Source organism: Harmonia axyridis, chromosome 4, assembly GCF_914767665.1.
Source record: "Harmonia axyridis chromosome 4, icHarAxyr1.1, whole genome shotgun sequence".
NCBI classification, from domain to species: Eukaryota; Metazoa; Arthropoda; class Insecta; order Coleoptera; family Coccinellidae; genus Harmonia; species Harmonia axyridis.
Genome location: NC_059504.1, coordinates 2,951,057 through 2,971,230, shown reverse-complemented (window position 1 = coordinate 2,971,230; position 20,174 = coordinate 2,951,057). Strand labels below are relative to the sequence as shown.

Sequence of the window (20,174 nt, the reverse complement as noted above, 5' to 3'; positions counted from 1 at the left end):
TTTCATATGAACAATCAAAAGGATCGACCTATGTTTCATATGCAACCCAAAATAATTGAATATGCGATTTGTCAGATAACTCTTTTTTAGATATGCAACTCTATTATTATGAATTCCGATATAAATTTTTCTCTGGACAATAAGATAGGTGCTTTCTTTTGATAAAGATCTTCGAACAGTATAGATTTAATGATAAACTAAGTCCTTGAACCTTGTCATTAGAGCATCCACCAATTCTGTAATTTACTCTTGAAAAGCATTCAATCAATATTCTAGTACAAAAAAGCCCTTTGTGATAAGTTTGGTAGGTATCTATTGAAAAACAATACTGTGCTGAACTCAAACTGCTAAAGTCATTTGATTATTTTAGCTGAGCAGCATATGTAATTAATTATAAGCATATGATTACCTATTAATCGAGGGTGACAACATTTTATAGAAAAAATTATTTACATAAGTGTCATATATGTGAAAAAATCATCTATAGGCTAAAGGAAGTCAGGTTTATGACCAATTGCCGGCTCAATGAATAAAGTTATTGTCTACCAATTATGTAATTTACTCTTGAAATTCATTCAATAAATATTCTAATATAAAAAAGCCCTTTGTCATAAGTTTGGAAGGTATCTATTGAAAAGTTTTTTTTGTGCACTCCTCAAACTCAATTATTTTTGTTTAGCAGGTTTTTCAGTTGGAATATGCAATCGATAATGAGTATATTAAATACCTATTCATTAAGGGTGACAACATTCTGGAAAAAAAGTGTTTTCCATAAGTGTCATCTATGTAAATAATTCATCTATAGCCTGAAAGGCCAATTGCAGCTCAATGAAGGCAGTTATTGTCATAAGAGCATTCACCAATTATGCAATTTACTTCTGAAATGCATTCAATCAATATTCTAGTACAAAAAAGGCTTTTGTGATAAGTTTAATAGATATCTTTTGAAAAATATTGTTGTGCATACCTCAAACTGCTGAAGCCACTTAATTATTTTCACTTACCAGGTTTTTTAGTACGAATATGTAATCAATAATAAGTATATAATTACGTATTCATTAAGGGTTTCAACATACAACAAAAAAATGTTTTCCATAAGTGTCATCTATGTAAATAATTCATCTATAGGCTGAAGGGAATCAGGTTTATGACCAATTGCAGCTTATGAATAATTTATCCATACTGATCTAGGTACTTACTGATAATAGTAGAATATATTTATTCTTCCCTGCAAAAACTTAACATTAGATATTTCGAAAATGATAATGAATGTTGAAAATGAAAAAAAAAGGAATTTGGGAAAATAAATGCTTTATTTCAAAATAGGCAATTTGTTCTTATTAACAACTTTTTCAACATTAAATAGTGTGAAAATATATATTGAAAAACCAGTCCATATGTTACATTTTCAGGATAGTTAGTTGATTTTGATCGATATATGGATACTGATTATCCTGTGGTGTCTATGAGGAGAAAATCTCACAATCCCACAAAATTTTATTCATCCAATGTAATCATCCAGTATACTTTGGTGTAGTTTTCAATTTATAGCCATGTTCCTTCCAATAATCTCCTAACTGTGATTGCTGGAATGTCAATTGCTTGAATTTTCAAAATCAGCTCTTTTGCTTCTACAAACGCACATACTTTTACATTAATATCAATTATTTCTGCAGATATATGCATTTTTTTTAATGCACAAAATGTTATTCTTACCCTAATATATTTGTCATTATTCAGTTGACCCATGAACAAATAATCGCAAACCTCTAGCAAAAAGATCTATGTGGACCAAATAACAATGAACACATAAAAATGCTTAAGAAAAGTTCAGTAACTTCTCACTTTTCGAGCCAACAATACTTTCCATACATATAGCAATCCTTTCTAATGCATTTACTTGTCGCTCCTTTAAATGAACTTTGTGTTTCAATAATTTGATTTTCTCTTTGTAGTATAGATTCTCCATTTCACATTTTTCTTTTTTTGGGGGAACTACTGAAATGAACTAATAATTCAATTGCAGTTTAAATTTATATCATGATATTAATACCTTGTTGAAAAAGAGGAGGAAGTTCTTCTGAAACCTCACATTTCATTTCTGATATAGAAAATGAACTATCACTGGCCCCAGCATTGTCTGTATTGCAAAAATCATTATCCTGCATGAAATAAAAACTTTATTGAGTTATATCGAGAAGTTAAGACAGCGAAGTGTTAATGGTTTTCAATAATTGAAGATATTAAATTTTTGAATGATCATATATACGATTTCATTGTATTAATTTATCATTCAATGATATATTATAAGAGAGAATTAGATTATAGAAACCTACAGCAAATGAAGTGCTTTAAATTTAACCCACCGTTAATGATAGATTCATAGATAATTCATAAGTACCACATACTTACAAAAGCAATTAAAGATTCTTCAACATAATTATGCCCTTCAACAGAAGTGGTGCATATCATCTGCAGTATTTTATTCTCTGACGGTGTCAGCTGTTCTTTGAAATAAGCGCCTCCACCTATACCTTCCTTATGCTTCTTGATAGCTGCATTTTTACTTTTGGTTTTTGTACGCATATCATGCCAAGTCTAAAAACATTCAGACATCAAAATATATAAATCTAACTTGCAAACATACTTTTCTCCACTGATGCCAGTCTTTTTTTGCTCCCCCAGGTATTGCATTCAAAATATCGCTCAATTCCTGCCAATATTGTCGAGCTATTTTATGGTTAAAATTTTGGCTGAATTTGCCACATATCATTTTGTAGTGATTCGACAAATAATCCAGTAGAACCATTTTCTGCTCCATGCTGATTTTTCCATTTCGGCCACGCGCCCACATATTGTTTTCAATTCTGAAAGGTAAATAATAACAAACAAGAAACCTCTTTTAAACGTCAAATTGAGCTTAACCTACAAATACAGAACCACAGAGAAGCGATCACAATTTTTTCATTTTTATTCACCAGAATGGTGTAGACAATTTGCTTTGCTATTTGAGCGGTATTTGTTTTTGTGTAAATTGTGCCTATTACCTCTCATAAAAGTTCAAAATAAAACTAGCGACCATCTTCCTTGGATTTAAATATGAATGAGAAATGAGAATGAAGAACTTACTAATCGTTTGAACCCCAATCTTGAAGGTTCGAGTTGTTTTGGATATTACAAACCCTAGATGGAAAAACCATATACCAAACAAATACAATGAAATTAGAAAAGACCTTGGAAGTCAGAAGTAGGAAATCAGATAGACGAGATTCTTTTAATCAGTTGCTGAAAATCAGTGATGGCAAACAATAATTATCATAAAGGAATTCGATACTCGATGAAATGATTGGAAGAAAGATAAGTACATCTACCGATATCAAATGCTGTCATACCTGCGTAGGATGATTTTAATATGGAGAATAGAGATTTTTAATCATTAAGATTTTAATCCCTTTTGATGATTCGACCTTATGCATGATAAATCTTAGCCTTCTTAGAGGAAGTATTACATATCGAGCTTTCTGTCCATCTGAATGGTTAACCTTGCAGAATTTCATTCTTTCCGTTAATAATCGTTTGTATTCTTTTATAATATCTAGTAACCTTTTTGTTTACATCACAATCAATTTACTCAGAGTCAATCATATTTGTTCGAGTATTTTCAGTATTTGAATGATTACCTCATTGAATTTAGACTTATAAGTGTGCTTATTTCGAAAAATTAATAATTTTTGAATAGTTGCTAATAATACAAGTGCAGAAGGTGAGCCTTCTGTATATAAAATTGACAAATGAAAAATTTATGTGAAACTGAGATCTTCCCGCACGATTTTGTTCCACATGGTATGGAGAAATGAACGAATTTGCCATAGAAATAAAGAAACATATTTTTGCAATATGGTAAACATGTAACGGGTGTTTATTTTCGAGGTATATAACTTTAAGTTGGCATTACTGTTCAAGATGGCGACCGATTTAACAGCTGTCAAGTGATTTATTCTCAGTTTGGTTTGGCAATTCATCATGAATAGACTCACGCCTGAACAACGCTTGCAAATAGTGCAATTTTATTTCGAAAATAATGGTTCTGTGCGGAATACGTATCGCGCACTACGCCCATTTCATTTTGTTTAGCGATGAAGCGCACTGGTTGAATGGCTACGTCAAAAAACAAAACTGCCGCGTTTGGAGTGAAGCTAATCCTCAAGTGTATGTCGAAAAACCGTTACATCCAGAAGAACTGACTGTTTGGTGCGCTTTATGGGCTGGTGGAATCATTGGTCCGTACTTCTTCAAAAACGATGATGGTCAGAACGTTACAGTCAATGGTGATCGGTATAGAGCCATGATTACTAACTTTTTCATTCCTGAATTGAACAACCATGATGCCCAGGAGCTGTGGTTCCAACAAGACGGCGCAACATGTCACACAGCTCGTGCCACAATCGATTTATTGAAAGACACATTTGGTGACCGCCTAATTTCACGTTTCGGACCTGTGAATTGGCCTTCAAGATCTTGTGATTTAACACCGCTAGACTACTTTCTGTGGGGCTAGGTAAAGTCATTGGTCTATGCGGATAAGCCACAAACCCTTGACCATTTGGAAGACAACATTCGCCGTGTTATTGCCGATATACGGCCACAAATGTTGGAAAAAGTCATCGAAAATTGGACGTCCAGATTGGACGTTTTGGACAGCCAGCCGTGGCGGTCATATGCCAGAAATCATATTTAAAATGTAATGCCACAAGATTATCTTGCGGATAAATAAAATTCATGTCAATCGAATAATCCATCGTTGTTTTATTGCAATTTAAAGTTCTATAGCTCTAAAAAAAAACACCCTTCATATATTTTTTTTTTCAAAGGAAAGGCTGTTGTGCATGCTCATATCATACATCAATATATGAACTCATCATTTCCTGGCTTCTTAAAAATCGAAACATAATATCCTAGATGACCGTTGCATCAAGGAGTAGCCTCCAGCAGTTGAACGAAAACAAAAGTTTGCTAAGAGTTCAAATCATTCGGAAGTAATTATACCTTATGAATGACCATCGATTTTTCAATAAGAGATCGTGTAATATTGTTTCTATTTATACAATTAATGATAATTGATGGTTCATACATATTCTTTGGGTGACCAAGGTGGGGACTAGATGAAATGTCTATAAACATCGTGTCATACAAGAGATTACTGAAGAAGTCACTACACAAGTTTGGCAATACGGTCATAAATGCGATATCGTCTCTTCAAACAATAGATCATCGATAGTGGGTGATCAGTTAGTTGAGTAATGGAGTACAAGGTGAGTGAAGGAACGTTTATTGTTATTTTATGTGATAGTTTGCAAAAATGTCCTTATCTAACTGTTTGCACAGTTTCGCAAATATCGGAATCTTCAGATGGTCATTTTGGGGTCGGTTTATAGTTAAACGATCTATTCACAGCTGATTATAGTTCAATGATGCTTTTTTTTTATGGGAATTGAAGAATAGAAAAGTGTTGTTTTTTTTTTATATAATGTTTTATTGAGTTGTGAAACATACCGAGTGCAACTTTTTCAAAATAATCTGATCTGGATGGAATTTTGAATGTTACACATTTCAGAGGCGGTCGAATTTTATGAGTGTTCAAAGATTTGAAAATCTTTCATTCAGCATGCTGCGACAAAATAAGTTTTTACGATGATGTCAGTAATTTTTTTATGAGAATCAACTCTAAAAAACATACAAGGTAAGTCAGGATTTACGGGACAAACTCCAGGAGCGTATTGTACAAGTGAAAATACTTCAAAAAAACTCATATGTTTTTGTAAAATTTTCATTTGTTTTCAAGATACAGGGTGTTGAAGTTTGAATAAATTTTTTGTAATGATTATACGAGTTTTTCGAATCCTTATGAATCATCTCGAAAACAAATGAGAATCGTATAAGAACATATGAGTTTTTTTTTATTATTTTCACGTGTACGTTCCTGGAGTTTGGCCCGTTCCTCCCGACTCACCCTGTATAGTGAAAAGATAGGTAGTCAGCTTCACGTGAAGGTATATTTCAAAATTATCAATTGTTTTTGCGATTTTCCAAACAAACAATTAGAAAAATATAATAGTGAAATTTTGATAACGTAAGAATCTGTTAGAACCTATAAAACTTATTCCATCCTGCCAAAAATGATTATTCTACTCTCAGAATTCCTTTGAGCTAGTCAAAAAGGATTGGCACATTTTCGGGCTCGATTTTTGAGTGAATTTGGTGAAAACCACAACCTCCTAAATTCAACTGTTTGAGAGAAATTTTGAAAATGGCGTAAAATGAAAAATTCTCATAACTCCTTCATTAGTGGTGCTATAAACATGGAACAGAAACATTCTGCAGGTACTTTTTTCAGTAGAATCCATTGGTTTTTTATAACCATTCGTTTTGAAGTTGGAATACGAATTTGTGTTGATTTTCAAATGTTGAGCAAAACATTTCTGTAGAGGAGAAAATATAGCGATTTTATTTGTTATATAAATTATTGAGGTCTAGATTTAAAAAACAAAAAACTATATATTCTAACTTCAGAACTGATTGCAATAATAAACAAAGAAAAACACAAATGGATTCTACTTAAAAAAGTACCTTTAGAATGTCCTTGTTTCATGTTAATCGCACCAGTAATAAAGAAGTTATGAGAACTTTTCATTTTACGTCTTTTTCCAATTTTCAGCTTGAAAACAGTTGAATTCATGATGTTGCGGTTTTCACCAAATTAATCTCTCTGAAATCGAGCCCGAAAATTTGACATTCATATTTCTAGAGTTGAGGCATTCTGAGATCCTCTCACTAAACAATGAATTTGAGACACTCTATACTCCAAAATCAATTTATATGACTATACCTATATCGGAGCTCCCTGACATATCTTCAAACAACTGGCTTCAAACTCTAAATATTGCTTTTACGCGAAATTTTAACCAATTGCTTGAGAATTTATGAAGAAGTTTTTCAGAAGAGAAACATTCAATTCCTAATAAATTAGAGATTAAATATGTTTTCATTCAAATTGAAATCAATTTTGGATTAATTTATCTAATAGCAGATGATATTTCGTTGACAATTGATAATATCTTGATACTTCTTATGAGGATATTATGACTGAAGGGATTTAAAGTATTCAAAGTTGATTTGTATACTTCATGAATATTCAATTATCAAAACGTTTTTTCTGAAAGCTAAAACTCCTTATAGCAAATAACTATTATGAGTACGACAGAATTCAATGGTGGTTCATTTGAATAATATGATTGATTCTATTTTAAGATACTCATAATATCTTCAGTATATTACCAATTAAAAAAATGCTTAAAATCTTTGGTTGATTTATCGAAAAGCTAAGGAAAATCTCCGCGTTTATTGAAATCGATATGATTCCGTATACTTTTGCATTCTCATGTCGGCACGGCTCGATCGATATGTAAAAAATAAATAAATATCAAATTCAAGGATTCACAAACAAAACTAATTACCATTCAAACAACAGTTCCTTTCTACGATCACGCTGTGCCACTGAGTTATGAGGAACATCTTTAATGTACTCCTAGAGATTAGCCTTGTGAGTACCGGATTCATTGTATATCTTTGATTTCTAGACAAAATCGACTTAAAGTTTTATTATGAAATTGAAATTTCTGAAGTAGAGTTTGAATTTGATTTTTGAGCACACAAAAATGTTGGCAAGGTTTCACTTTTCGAAAATAGCGCAAAAAAGACTTGAAAAATATACAGGTTACATCCATAGAGTAATAAACATAGATAGAGGGAGTATACGCAATTTTTACATGTCCCCAACATGGTTAGGTTACGTTGTCGGATTGTGATATATTTTCAAATCTACAATTTTACTATATCATTATGAATGTGTATTATATTGAATGAAATTTATTTATTTGAGTGATTCCCGATTAAATATGCAAATTTGGAATCCGATATTTTTCCTAATTGTTGAATTCATAATGAGCAGAATATTTATTATTTTCTGTATCTACGTGCTGAAATCCAAGGTTTAGCAACTTTTGCTCTCTTAGTGTCATCGGTTGTTTCACGTCGTTTGGCGCGCTTTAAGTTTGTTTTCTGAATTTCTGATATATTTAGGTATTTATTTCAATATATTTTGAGTTAATATGAAAGTTTGATCCACTATGGGACATAAGAAGTGCGTTCTTTGTGGAAAAACTCGCGAATTGAGTGAAATATCGTATCACTACTATGTTTTCATTTCTGTGTGCTTCTTATCAAATTTGATAGTTCATGTTGGGGACAAAATTTGTTTACTGAAAATGAAATAAGCTCCCTCTATCTATATGTATGTTTATTAACTCTGAGGTAAACACATTCAAAATAAAAAAATAACTTTATTTGTTTGGATAAAATATAGGTCAAAAAAGGCTTGGTTTTGGATTAACAGAGCGTTGTAAAGTTCATTTGAGAAACCAAAAAGAGACTAAATAATTTCCAATAAGTTATTTTCCGAGCAATAATATTCAAAAAAGGAAGAGTTATACTAAAAAATATAATGAAACAACTTTAAACAATTCGATTTTCAGGCTCAATAATAATAGTCTTCTAAATAAAATTCGTTGAGTTGACCTGAAAAAAATTTATTCAATTAGATAGATCATACCTAAAATGCTGGGTGAACTCACCAGGTTCCAGTGAGGGTTCAAAATAAAAGCGAAACTTAGAACTGTCATCCAAGAAATCGAGCCATACAGAAAAATAATCTTCAGTTGTCTCCAGAATTTTCGCTCCTAAAGGAAGTACTTTGACCAGAACAAAATCAGTAACCTTTGAATGAGATGTACTGAATTCAACTCTACACTGATAATTCAGTTCTGCATATCCTGTTTTATTCGATCTGCACCGGAAAATGAGTTGATTTTGTTCTTTGTCATATTCAGAGGAGATAGCTATGATACTCCTGTTAGAAAGTATTGCGATATATAGACGTCTCTCTTCTTCACTGTTTTTTATATCTTGGTAGCTCATTTCGAAAGGACTGCGTAGAATGAATTCTTCATGTTTTTCCTTTATATGTGCTACCATAGATAAACCATCAGTATCTTGCCAATTGCAATATTCCATTGTTGGCAATATCCACTTATTCAGTTTGGACAATGGACACTCGAATATTCTGTTTGCGCATTGAATTTCATGTTTGGTCGCTGGTGAGTCGAAAAAAGTGTAATACTCACAGTACTTGCAAGGGAATAAAATGGACAATGCGAATTCTTCATATAGTGGTTGTGGCAGAATTATATCATTCTCTTTTACGAATCGGTGTTTGTACTGCCAACAAAAGCCACAAATGAACCCCATACTGGGGTTCAAATGTACAGGGGATATCAAAATGAACGAATCGCAAATGCAGCACATGTATTTTCTCTCGTTGGGAGAAACATCGACAGTATAACCATCAATCTCATCGAATGATATCATACCCGCCATTGTAGAATAAACACATACACACTTTAAAATCAAATACGATTCATCATCACATTGTTCACAATACCAGAAGTTCTTTTTAAAATTTAGATAAGGGAAAAAAACACATGGGTATTGACACAATGTTTTGATATAGCCTATTCATTTAAGTATGAAATGACGACACACCTTGTGAGATTATAGTACCAACTGAAAACTGAAATTTATTCTTATGATTGCAATTCAAATTTGACTTTTCATTTTCTTCTTTTCGAAATTGGTTTCGTTTGGTAATTTCATTTTCAATCGTTATAATGAGTTCTTCAGGTACCATAATTATATAAAATCAATGCATAAGAATATTTCTCTATTTCAGTATCGTAATGAATTCATTACAGTACTAAGAACAGTGCTGTAATGAACTCATTACACATTGTTTTCAGTTATAGTTTTCGTTTTGTGGTTGTCTACACTGACTTCAAATCCTGTCAAACTTCAACACATGTCAATATAATGTAATTTGGATAAAGTGAAATGATTTTCAACATTATTCTCAATTTCTCTTAATTCTGGTGGTGTTAAATCGATTTCGCCAGGGTGTAATTATAAAGTATTTCAAAATTCGAAACATATTATTCAAATTCAAATTCCGTAATCTGTCAATTTTTGTAACAGTCACAACCAGGGCCCCCGCAAGGGTCATCAACGCCCGCGTGCCAAAAATATTTTGGCGCCCCAAAAAGGGGGGAAGTGGAGAAAAACGTCGCAGGATAATCGGCAAAAAATGTTTCAGTTTTTGTTAGGAATTTATTTGTAGAAGGGTTAAAAAAACTATCAGCAACCTTTATTGAATGCCTTAAGAACTTTATGCTGTCAGTTGTTGCATAATACATTTTTTGAATGTTTCATTATTTTATCCAAGTATTCGATCAAAACCGCATTTTATTTTAATTTTGTAATGAAACTGCAGATTTTTCAAAACCTGAGCTTTATTCTTCTTTAAATTATTCATAATATTATATTAAAATATTAATATTATTATTAATAATTATTAAATATTATTCCATACTCCCAGCCATCTTCTCCCTTTGTTGAAGTCTAGCTTTTTTTTGCTCTCGAAATTTTGCACCAGAAGGTCGTTTTCTCTTGTATGGCTCCTAGAATTTAAGAAAAACTTGATCCAAAATTGGTAAGGACATTCACCCATGATTAACTTTGCGCCATCCCTTTGAGAATAACCCGTGGCCGTATGTTTTCATTTTTATGAATTTAAACCTTAAATCCGAGCCTTTAAACCTAAACGGAGTTAATATTAATAATAATAATAAGTTAAGACCGATCTGAAGCACATACCATGTTCCTGTTATAATAATTAATTTTTGGCAAAGGTGAAATATAATTTTTTTAGAATGTCAAACGGCTACGAACATCAAATAAATAATACAGATCCAGGGTGCATATTAAAAAAAAAATTAAGTATAATATGATGGTGGCCCCAGGTAACAAATTCAAAATATCAAAGTCGATTCAATTTTTTCACGATTACAAACAATACTTCCCTATTTGAAGCAAATAAAAATAATATTATAGTATATAGGTATGGGCTAATTTAGGATGTGCACCATTTTAAACAGAAAAAAAAATATCGAATTTTATAGACTAATAGAAATGCTAATACTGTATGTGGATAGGTACTTACCATTTCATAAAATTTAATTTAATCACAACAAAAAACAGTAAAACAAACCACAATTACACAAAATACAAATCTTTCCAATTATCTGAGTATTTTAATTTTTTGAGTCTTGACCTCAACCCCTAAACGTTTCGAAACAAAATAACTATTCTTTGGATAGGTTTCTGCTGTTATAACATAGCAAGCAGATTTTGGTAGTTTCAGAAATTCTCTGTAACATGTAGTATTTTTCCTACAGATGGTGGCGAAAGTTTCAGTAATTCCCCTGGCTAAAAGCTATCGCTTCGGTATTTATGATTGTTTATGTGTACCATATGCATTTTAGTGATGATCGAAGAAATGGTGTCCGGTGCAAGGTGGTCCATAAAGAAATCCCGTACCGACAAAGGGATGATTATTTATGATTTGTTTACTCGAAAAGAATCGTATAAATGCAATCTGTGGCCGAGGTTATTTTATAGGGATTGTGACGTTCGGGAACTTGTTTGGATGTGTAAAAGATGTCTTTGGACGTTTAAAATTGTTGAAAAATTAAAAAAAATTTTTTTTCAAAAACCTTTGGTCTTTCGGATTTTCATGCGGTCTATAAGAGATTTTGGCGCCCCTTAAGAGTGGCGCCCGCGTGCGGTGCACGCGTTGAACGCGCGGTTGCGGGGGCCCTGGTCACAACAACTGCCATGATACAATACGAAAGTCACTAGAATCTATAATATGAATTTCTCGTTGAATTTTGACAATATTTCACAAAACTTCACTGAAATAGAGAAAATATCGTCTAATACTCGTTGCAGAAGGCAATTCCAACACTCAACTTCGCATTCGTGTTGGAATAGGAGCCAATTCTGCAACTTGTTTCAGAATATACTATTTGTTTGTTGATGTTGATTTTTTGGGGAAAATTTATGACATCAAAGCACTCTTAAAATGAACAAACTGTTTTTCACCCATCTCGAAAAATCCATTTTTAAACAAAAGTGATTTTACCTATTCTGAATCGAACCTATTCTGCAGATTTCATGAAAATATATTCAATGAATGGAATTATCGTTTATTTTGCCATGTTCAAAAAATAGACATTACATTCATAAGATATGTACCTACATTTTTAACATGATACATATGGGTGTCCTTTTCCTTCTAATTCAATGTTTTTCTACATTAATGATATCCTTGATAAAAGTTCTGATTTTCATGTTTTCTATTGATTTAAAACAGTAATTTGAGTTAAGGATTCAGAGAAGTATAGGACAGAGCCATAACAGAGTAAAAAGTTGTTCAGTGAGTTTTTGTTCATGAATTTGACATCCTTTGATTCATTAGATTTATTTGCTTGACTATTTTATCAATTAAAAAACTCAAATAAATTAAATCATATGTGAGTTAGTCAGTACTTACTTACGATATAAACAATTTCTTTCAAAATTATTACTAACTCATAGTATTATTGGATTATTTCCCCATTTGGTTAAATAAGGCAACAAAGATGAAGTAACATAGATAATTGAGGAAGAAAGCTTCCAAAGTATTCACAAATAAAAATGAAGAAAATACTGCACATTCAACACAAAATTTGAAAATAAAGATAATCAATTCTACTTAGGATTATCATATTATCACAACAATACATGATTTCAAGTGGTATAAAATATAATGACAAAATCACTAGCAGTGAAATGAGTCAAAACTTAAAAATAATAATTCATATCGAGGCTGTTTATTTTCTTCTTCTGGTCCTTATAATCGAGGCTGTTTATTTTCATCTTCTGGTCCTTAGAATCGAGGCTGTTTATTTTCTTCTTCTGGTCCTTAGAATCTGTCAAAGTCAAACTTTTAATAGCATCAACGAGGACTTCCTCATCTTCTCCCATAAATGCAGTTTCAGCCTTTTCAATTATGAATCCAATGGTAATAATCGGGTTTTTCAAAGTGTATAGTTTCATTTTGTAAACTTCGTCACTATCCTCCGATTGATAGCGTGGTTTCTCCCAAGAGGTGCACACAAAACACTGAATTTTATCGCTAATAGGTGGGTTAGTTTCGATAATACAGTACTCTTGACTTTCTATTATAGTCCGGCACCTGATTTCGAGTATCCTAGATTTTTTTCTAATTGTCAAAACAGCTAACTTATGCACATCTTCGTCGAAGAAAATCAGAATATACATTCTTCGAGTTTCAGAGTCTAAAAGCACATCAGAAGAACGAATCATGTGTGGTGCAGGTAAGATGTAGTCAGTATGGCTGTCACTGATGTGGTTTATCATAACTTGTTCATCTTTACATCTGAAGAAACAGGGGACTTCCGCTGGTTTCAAATAACCTCGAAAAAAATTCGATACAGGACATTTGATTTCGGCATATTTGCAATTTCGCTCATGTATTTTTGCCTGGTGCCCAAACGTTACTTCTTCAGGACATTGGTAGTTGGAACAGGGAAATAGCTCGTTCGAGAAAAAATCTTCTAATTCTTGGGCTCTTTGAACAGCGTCATCTCTATATAGTTTAGCGTCGTAACACCTACCACAAATATGTACTTTTTGTGTTAACGAATAAAAAATTGGAGGAATCGTCAGATATCCTCTACAAACACCACAAAGAAATCTTTCACCTAATATTTCGTTATTTTTTGAAAACATTTTGTAAAAAATCGAGAATTTTAAACCTCAGACAATAATAACACAACACAATCGAATGAGAGATTGATCAAATTTAGATTTGTATCTCTACATGTGTTTTCTTGTATAGATAAGAAAATATTTACAGGACGTACTTTTTAGTTGTGCAGATAATTCAGTATAGAAATCTGTTTTCAGCCTTACCGGTATAGGGAATTCCTTCATTTCCCAGAGATGAAAGATAATTTTTGAAATATTATGTGAATATCGTAATTAACCGAAGTTTCTTTTTGAGCGCTTGTTATTGTTCATATCGTTTCATCAATTTATCAAGATCATGTAATTTTTGAATTTTAGGACCGGTAATGATCTCCAATGATGACAGGTAATGAAAGATTATTGTATTTGTAAATTTTTCATAACACATTATGCATTATAAACTATCCATCTTTAAGGTCTTGAATCGAGTGTGGATCATTGGCATAGATCTTATCCTTCGCGTAGAAAAAAGTCTAGAGGTGTTAAATCACAAGATTTCGGTGGCCAGTTGTGATCACCTCTTCCATGATGCATTTCAAGCACCCAATCTTCAAAAATAACGGGTGTTTTTTTTTCGAGGTATATAACTTTAAATTGGCATTTCTGTTCAAAATGACGACCGATTTAAAAGCTGTTAAGTGATTTATTCTCAGTTTGGTTTGGCAATTCATCGTGAATAGACTCACGCTTGAACAACGCTTGTAAATAGTGCAATTTTATTTCGAAAATAATGGTTCTGTGCGGAATACGTATCGCGCACAACGTCCATTTTATTTTGTTTAGCGATGAAGCGCACTGGTTGAATGGCTACATCGACAAAAGAACCTGTCGCATTTGGAGTGAAGCTAATCCTCAAGTGTATGTCGAAACACCGTTACATCCAGAAAAACTGACCGTTTGGTGCGCTTTATGGGCTGGTGGAACCATTGGTCCGTACTTCTTCAAAAACGATGATGGCTAGAACGTTACAGTCAATGGTGATCGGTATAGAGCCATGATTACTAACTTTTTCATTCCTGAATTGAACAACCATGATGTCCAGGAGCTGTGGTTCCAACAAGACGGCGCAACATGTCACACAGCTCGTGCCACAATCGATTTATTGGAAGACACGTTTGGTGACCGCCTAATTTCACGTTTTGGACCTGTGAATTGGCCTCCAAGATCTTGTGATTTAACACCGCTAGACTACTTTCTGTGGGGCTATGTAAAGTCATTGGTCTATGCGGATAAGCCACAAACCCTTGACCATTTGGAAGACAATATGCGCCGTGTTATTGCCGATATACGGCCACAAATGTTGAAAAAAGTCATCGAGAATTGGACGTCCAGATTGGACTACATACGAGCCAGCCGTGGCGGTCATATGCCTTAAGACTCGAATCTTTATGCATTCTTTATGAAAACTCGTCATAACTTCATATACTATTAACTGATATCACAAGGTTGTCGTGAGATTATTCCAAAATTGAATTATCGAAATTTTTAGGTCAACAGATCCTCCTCCACCTAATAAAACCATATATCCATTCTATTGAGTTCAATACTCTTCACAAAGGTTATAACAATCCACAAATACTACCGTTAAGGAGTATCCTGAAATACTATTTGCATATAATTGTGATCATTATAAAAGATTGTAAATTATTTCGTAATTGATTTATCAATGACCTTCACCTTCTCAATCATAAAGCTGAGCCTCTTTTTGTTTCCAGTTATTTGCAGTTCTAGTATTAGCCATTCTCCTGATTGACTTAACAAATGGAAGGACTAAAGATCCGGACGAGGACAGAGCATATGAGTTTGGATTCACCATAGAAGGCATGCAGCATAGGCACGAAAAAAAAGGTGACTATAAATACGTTCTTATTAGAATATGAATGGAGCATCATCGGTAATGAAATACTACTAATTACAAGGCTTATCTGGATTCAATTACTTATGTTTGTGCATTTGTTGATGGTGAATGCAGTACGAACAAAGGAATCAATTTGTGATGAATTAATAAAGATAAGTTATAAAAAATAGTTGACGATTATATGAAACACGTCACCCAGCTCCGGGTTTGGCGTACATATGACACTACCAGTGCCATAACAATTTTTCTCGTTTGTAGCCAACTTCAAATTCGAAGAAAAAATTCAAAATTACATAAGCGTACAACTTTGCTTCCGCCGTTTTTTTCCGATATTCGAGGCTTCATTGTAAAAAACACAATGTTCAGCTCAAACGCATTGATTGCGTTCGATAACAATCGCCTGTGATCGTTTCAGTAGGTTTCAACAACTCATAATACACTACGCCGAGTTGCTCCCACCAAATATAGAGCATGACCTTGGAACCGTGAATATTCGGTTTAGACTTCGACGTGGAAAAATGGCTGGGATATCCCCATGATTTTCTGCGCTTGAGATTATCGTAATGAACCCATTTTTCTCCAGTCACAATGCGATGAAGAAATCCCATTCTTTTTTGCCTTGCGAGCAGCTGTTTACAAGCAAACAAACGCCGTTCAACATCTCTCGGCTTCAACTCATACTGCACCCAATTTCCTTGTTTCTGAATCATTCCCATGACTTTCAAGCGTTTTGAAATGGCTTGTTGCGTCACTCCCAATGATCCTGCCAATTTTTCTTGCGTTTGACACGAGTTTTGATCAAGTAATGCCTCCAATTTTGCATCTTCGAAAACTTTCTCACTTCCACCGCCATGCTGGTCTTCGACGTCAAAATCTCCGTTCTTGAAGCTTTGAAACCACACTCAGCACGTCCTTGCACTAATAGCAGCCTCATCATAGGTATAATTATTATTTGAGAGCATTCGATGAGCCTCAGCCGCAGATTTCCTCATATTGAAGCAGAATATAAAACCTCCCGCAAATGACGAGAATTTGGCTCGTAAGCTGACATATTTAATCGAGAATAACTTCATGATGCAGATACAAATCGGCTAATATTTCGATGGCGTTATATTTACAAATGGCTAGGCTTATTGTATGACATCTACGATCTATTTCTTTCGGCTACCACTTACCACTACAGTCATTTATTGCAAAAAGGCGGAAGCATAGTTGTACACCTAATAATTCATACACACAAAGCGAAAGACTGACAGAACAATAGAAGAACACATAACAAAACTTGTTCGAAATGGTTTGAAAAGCATTTAACACGCAGAAATTTTGAAATTAGATGAGTTTTTTTCATCCTAAGAGTATTAATGAGCTTTATAACCCCTCTGTATAAGATAATTTTATTTCTCTGCCGAGAAATAAAATTATTAAATTCAAGGGATATTTACCTACCAATTTTATATTTCCTTTTATTATATGACACATTTCTCAAAGAGTTTTCATAACCTCTCTTATGATTTGTAGATGTAAATGGAATAATACAAGGGGAGTTTGGATTTATTACTGCTGATGGTGTATACCATGTTACTGTTTACGCTACTGATGAGAATGGAAATTTCAGAATACTGAGTATGAAAAACATCAAAGTTAGTCCACGTAAGTATAATTAACATCTCTCATTTAATTACTACTAATTGAAATATTACATCCACTTCTGTGGGGCTATGTAAGCTAGACTACTTTCTAGTAGTCTAGCGGTGTTAAATCATAAGATCTTGGAGGCCAATTCACAGGTCCAAAACGTGAAATTAGGCGGTCACCAAACGTGTCTTTCAATAAATCGATTGTGGCACGAGCTGTGTGACATGTTGCGCCGGCTTGTTGGAACCACAGCTCCTGAACATCATGGTTGTTCAATTCAGGAATGAAAAAGTTAGTAATCATGGCTCTATACCGATCACCATTTACTGTAACGTTCTGGCCATCATCGTTTTTGAAGAAGTACGGACCAATGATTCCACCAGCCCATAAAGCGCACCAAACAGTCAGTTTTTCTGAATGTAACGGTGTTTCGACATACACTTGAGGAATAGCTTCACTTCAAATGCGGCAGTTTTGTTTGTTGACGTAGCCATTCAACCAGAAGTGCGCTTCATTTTGTCGACGATAAAATGGACGTAGTGCGCGATATGTATTCCGCACAGAACCATTATTTTCGAAATAAAATTGCACTATTTGCAAGCGTTGTTCAAGCGTGGGGCTATTCATGATGAATTGCCAAACCAAACCAAACTGAGAATAAATCACTTGACAGCTGTTGAATCGGTCACTAACTTGAACAGTAATGCCAACTTAAAGTTATATACCTCGAAAAAAAACACCCTATATAATTTGCTCGAATTGTCGAAGAAGAGCGCATTCGCCAATTTGGTTACACCATCAGAACCATTTCAAATTCAAGAAGAATATTCGACAAGAAATATCTAATATTTTAATGATTGTAGATCCAATTCAATTGAGATTTTCTCGTTTAAATTTCGAGTGGTTAGGGCAGTGGCGGTTCCAAGAAAAATTTTTGTTATTTAGTAATCCTCAGAAGAATCCAAGTTATTATGAATTCTTGCGAAGATTAATAAATGAAGATTCGACAAACTGGTCTAATCATCACAAAGAATCCACAAGGAACACCCTGTCTGTTGAAAACGAAGCTTTTTCGGGCATATATTTATTGTACTTTTAGCCTTAAAATCATCCAAGGAATCTTTCATTTTACTTTGTACCTTCATTTTAGGAACACCTTAATAAAATACCAAGCTTCGTTATTGGCGCATAAATGAACGATTGCCCAAAAATTCTTGACTTCGCGTCGGTGCTTTCCTCTTATCATTAAAATCCTAGAATCTAGTAGTATTTACTTCTTCATGGTTTTAATTTCGATTTTTTTCAGCTTTGGATGGATCGCCAGACTATGGTTCAACAAAATACTCTCCTGTTCCAAAAGGAGGTCAATCTCAGTCCCTCCAACCTGTGCAAGTACAAAAAAGAACAGATGTTTCAACAACTCGAGCTCCAAATAGAGCATTCACTACCCAACCTACATTAAAACCTGCCTGCGCTGGTTGTGGGTATGTAACAACCAGTAAGCGACCACCTTTGTCTAATGGTCAAAATGGGATCTATCAAAGTGGTGGAATTAGCTCTGGACAACCACCGAAATTCTCTGCTGACGCTGCTGGTTTTAATACTGGAGCTCCAGGTTCCAGTTTTGGAGCTCCTGGTTCCAGTTTCGGAGCACCTGGTTCCAATTTCGGAGCTCCTGGTTCCAGTTTTGGAGCTCCTGGTTCCAGTCTTGGAGCTACTGGTTTTGGCAGTTCTGGACCAGGTTCAGGAAGTCCTCAATCTTTGAATAATGGTTTAATTCCTCCAGCATTTGGAAGCCCAGGACAAGCCCAAAACAGTGGAATTAACAGTGGTTCAAATCCCCAGACACCTCAAGTTTCTAATTCAGGATATCCTTCTTCTTTACCAGGAAGCTCCTCCCCACAATTACCTTCGAGTGTTTCCTCCTACTCTGACTCCTTCAGCAATCCACAAAACAACCAAAACGATGTCTTTGGAGCTCCAAAAGGCAACCAACATTCTTCACAAATCACCTACAGAAATCCTGATCCTCCTGTTAAAGTTACTGATGGTGTTATTAAAGTTCCTGGTAATCCTGATATACCAATTAAGGATAAATACCCAGGTATGGTTGAAGGTCTTCCTGCAGGAATAATGGAGAAGGACATCACAGACATCCTTTACCGATTCAACTGGACTGTTGGATTCCAAGGTCACTATGAAACAGGGTACAAGAATGGTGCTAAAATTGGTGGATACTTTGTTAATGGTAGTGATGGTATCAGTAGAGTTGTCACTTATGTAGCTGATGAATTTGGGTATAGACCGAAAGTTAGGATCATAAACATAGGATTGGATTCTCCTGATACTCCTAAGGATGACAAGACTTTCACTTTGAAGAGTTTTGAGTTTGTGTGGTATCCTGTTAAATGAGAAATTTAATGATGCACTTACTGAAACTATTATTTCTTCAGATGTGACATCTTAATGATATGTAATGTGTCTTTATTACTAATTTATTCTTGCATTATGTTCAAGAACATGTAAATATTTATTGAACCATGAGTTCCTTTGATTTATTATTTCAAAGGAACAAATTTACTTCTAAAAAAATTAAAAAAAGGAAAAATCGAGTTTCCCATCATTGAGTGTAAGAGATAAGTTGCTTTGAAATATTGAATTTCATTTAGAACATTGGAGAAATTTGGCATGCACAAAAAGAATAATTCCTATATAGCATTATTGTTACAATCATCCAAAAACTTGCACAGAAGTGTTTGAAATAACAGCTTTTCTGAAAAATCGATTATCACCTCTGAATTATGTAAAAACATTCAATTTCGTAGATCAATATATCTATCTATTCATGATCGATGGTGAAAAA

At 33.8% G+C, this 20,174-nt stretch overlaps 3 protein-coding genes across 11 annotated transcripts; 1 reads left to right on the top strand and 2 right to left on the bottom strand.

The window, feature by feature from the left end:
• Window positions 1-1,294: 1,294 nt before the first annotated feature.
• Window positions 1,295-3,278, bottom strand: LOC123679106. 8 transcript variants are annotated; one of them, XM_045616483.1, is made up of 7 exons: window positions 3,130-3,278; window positions 2,648-2,867; window positions 2,413-2,598; window positions 2,054-2,162; window positions 1,846-1,998; window positions 1,717-1,782; window positions 1,543-1,631 (listed from the first exon to the last, which is right to left on the bottom strand). In XM_045616483.1, exons 2-6 carry the CDS (start codon window positions 2,852-2,854, stop codon window positions 1,733-1,735), a joined length of 705 nt encoding a protein of 234 aa, XP_045472439.1. In that variant the 5' UTR covers window positions 2,855-2,867; window positions 3,130-3,278; the 3' UTR covers window positions 1,543-1,631; window positions 1,717-1,732. The 8 variants fall into 8 exon arrangements, 4 of the variants coding, with proteins under 4 accessions (XP_045472439.1, XP_045472441.1, XP_045472438.1 ...); XM_045616485.1 differs by lacking the exon at window positions 3,130-3,278 and having other exon boundaries at window positions 1,846-1,995; window positions 2,648-2,958; XM_045616482.1 differs by lacking the exon at window positions 3,130-3,278 and having other exon boundaries at window positions 2,648-2,956.
• Window positions 3,279-5,082: 1,804 nt separating this feature from the next.
• LOC123679103 (protein lethal(3)malignant blood neoplasm 1) lies at window positions 5,083-20,174 on the top strand. Of its 2 annotated transcripts, XM_045616479.1 has the most exons (4): window positions 5,083-5,312; window positions 15,534-15,666; window positions 17,195-17,326; window positions 18,618-20,174. In XM_045616479.1, exons 1-4 carry the CDS (start codon window positions 5,301-5,303, stop codon window positions 19,721-19,723), a joined length of 1,383 nt encoding a protein of 460 aa, XP_045472435.1. In that variant the 5' UTR covers window positions 5,083-5,300; the 3' UTR covers window positions 19,724-20,174. The 2 variants fall into 2 exon arrangements, with proteins under 2 accessions (XP_045472435.1, XP_045472436.1); XM_045616480.1 differs by lacking the exon at window positions 5,083-5,312 and having other exon boundaries at window positions 15,534-15,665; window positions 17,193-17,326.
• Window positions 8,380-9,641, bottom strand: LOC123679104. Its single transcript, XM_045616481.1, has 2 exons — window positions 8,691-9,641; window positions 8,380-8,634 (listed from the first exon to the last, which is right to left on the bottom strand). The coding sequence occupies exons 1-2, from the start codon at window positions 9,490-9,492 to the stop codon at window positions 8,594-8,596; spliced, it is 843 nt and encodes a 280-aa protein (XP_045472437.1). The 5' UTR covers window positions 9,493-9,641; the 3' UTR covers window positions 8,380-8,593.

What these genes read in the sequence shown, in the direction of transcription:
- LOC123679106 (XM_045616483.1), bottom strand. Translation starts at nt 2,854, where the DNA reads ATGTGGGCGCGTGGCCGAAATGGAAAAATCAGCATGGAGCAGAAAATG. An exon ending in ACTGGCATCAGTGGAGAAAA is followed by an intron (nt 2,599 to 2,647) that starts GTATGTTTGCAA and finishes GAATGTTTTTAG; the next exon opens with ACTTGGCATGATATGCGTAC. An exon ending in AAGTATTGTTGGCTCGAAAA is followed by an intron (nt 1,783 to 1,845) that starts GTGAGAAGTTAC and finishes TGGTCCACATAG; the next exon opens with ATCTTTTTGCTAGAGGTTTG.
- LOC123679103 (XM_045616479.1), top strand. An exon ending in GCATAGGCACGAAAAAAAAG is followed by an intron (nt 15,667 to 17,194) that starts GTGACTATAAAT and finishes TATGATTTGTAG; the next exon opens with ATGTAAATGGAATAATACAA. An exon ending in AAACATCAAAGTTAGTCCAC is followed by an intron (nt 17,327 to 18,617) that starts GTAAGTATAATT and finishes GATTTTTTTCAG; the next exon opens with CTTTGGATGGATCGCCAGAC.
- LOC123679104 (XM_045616481.1), bottom strand. Translation starts at nt 9,492, where the DNA reads ATGGCGGGTATGATATCATTCGATGAGATTGATGGTTATACTGTCGAT. An exon ending in TGAACCCTCACTGGAACCTG is followed by an intron (nt 8,635 to 8,690) that starts GTGAGTTCACCC and finishes AATTTTTTTCAG; the next exon opens with GTCAACTCAACGAATTTTAT.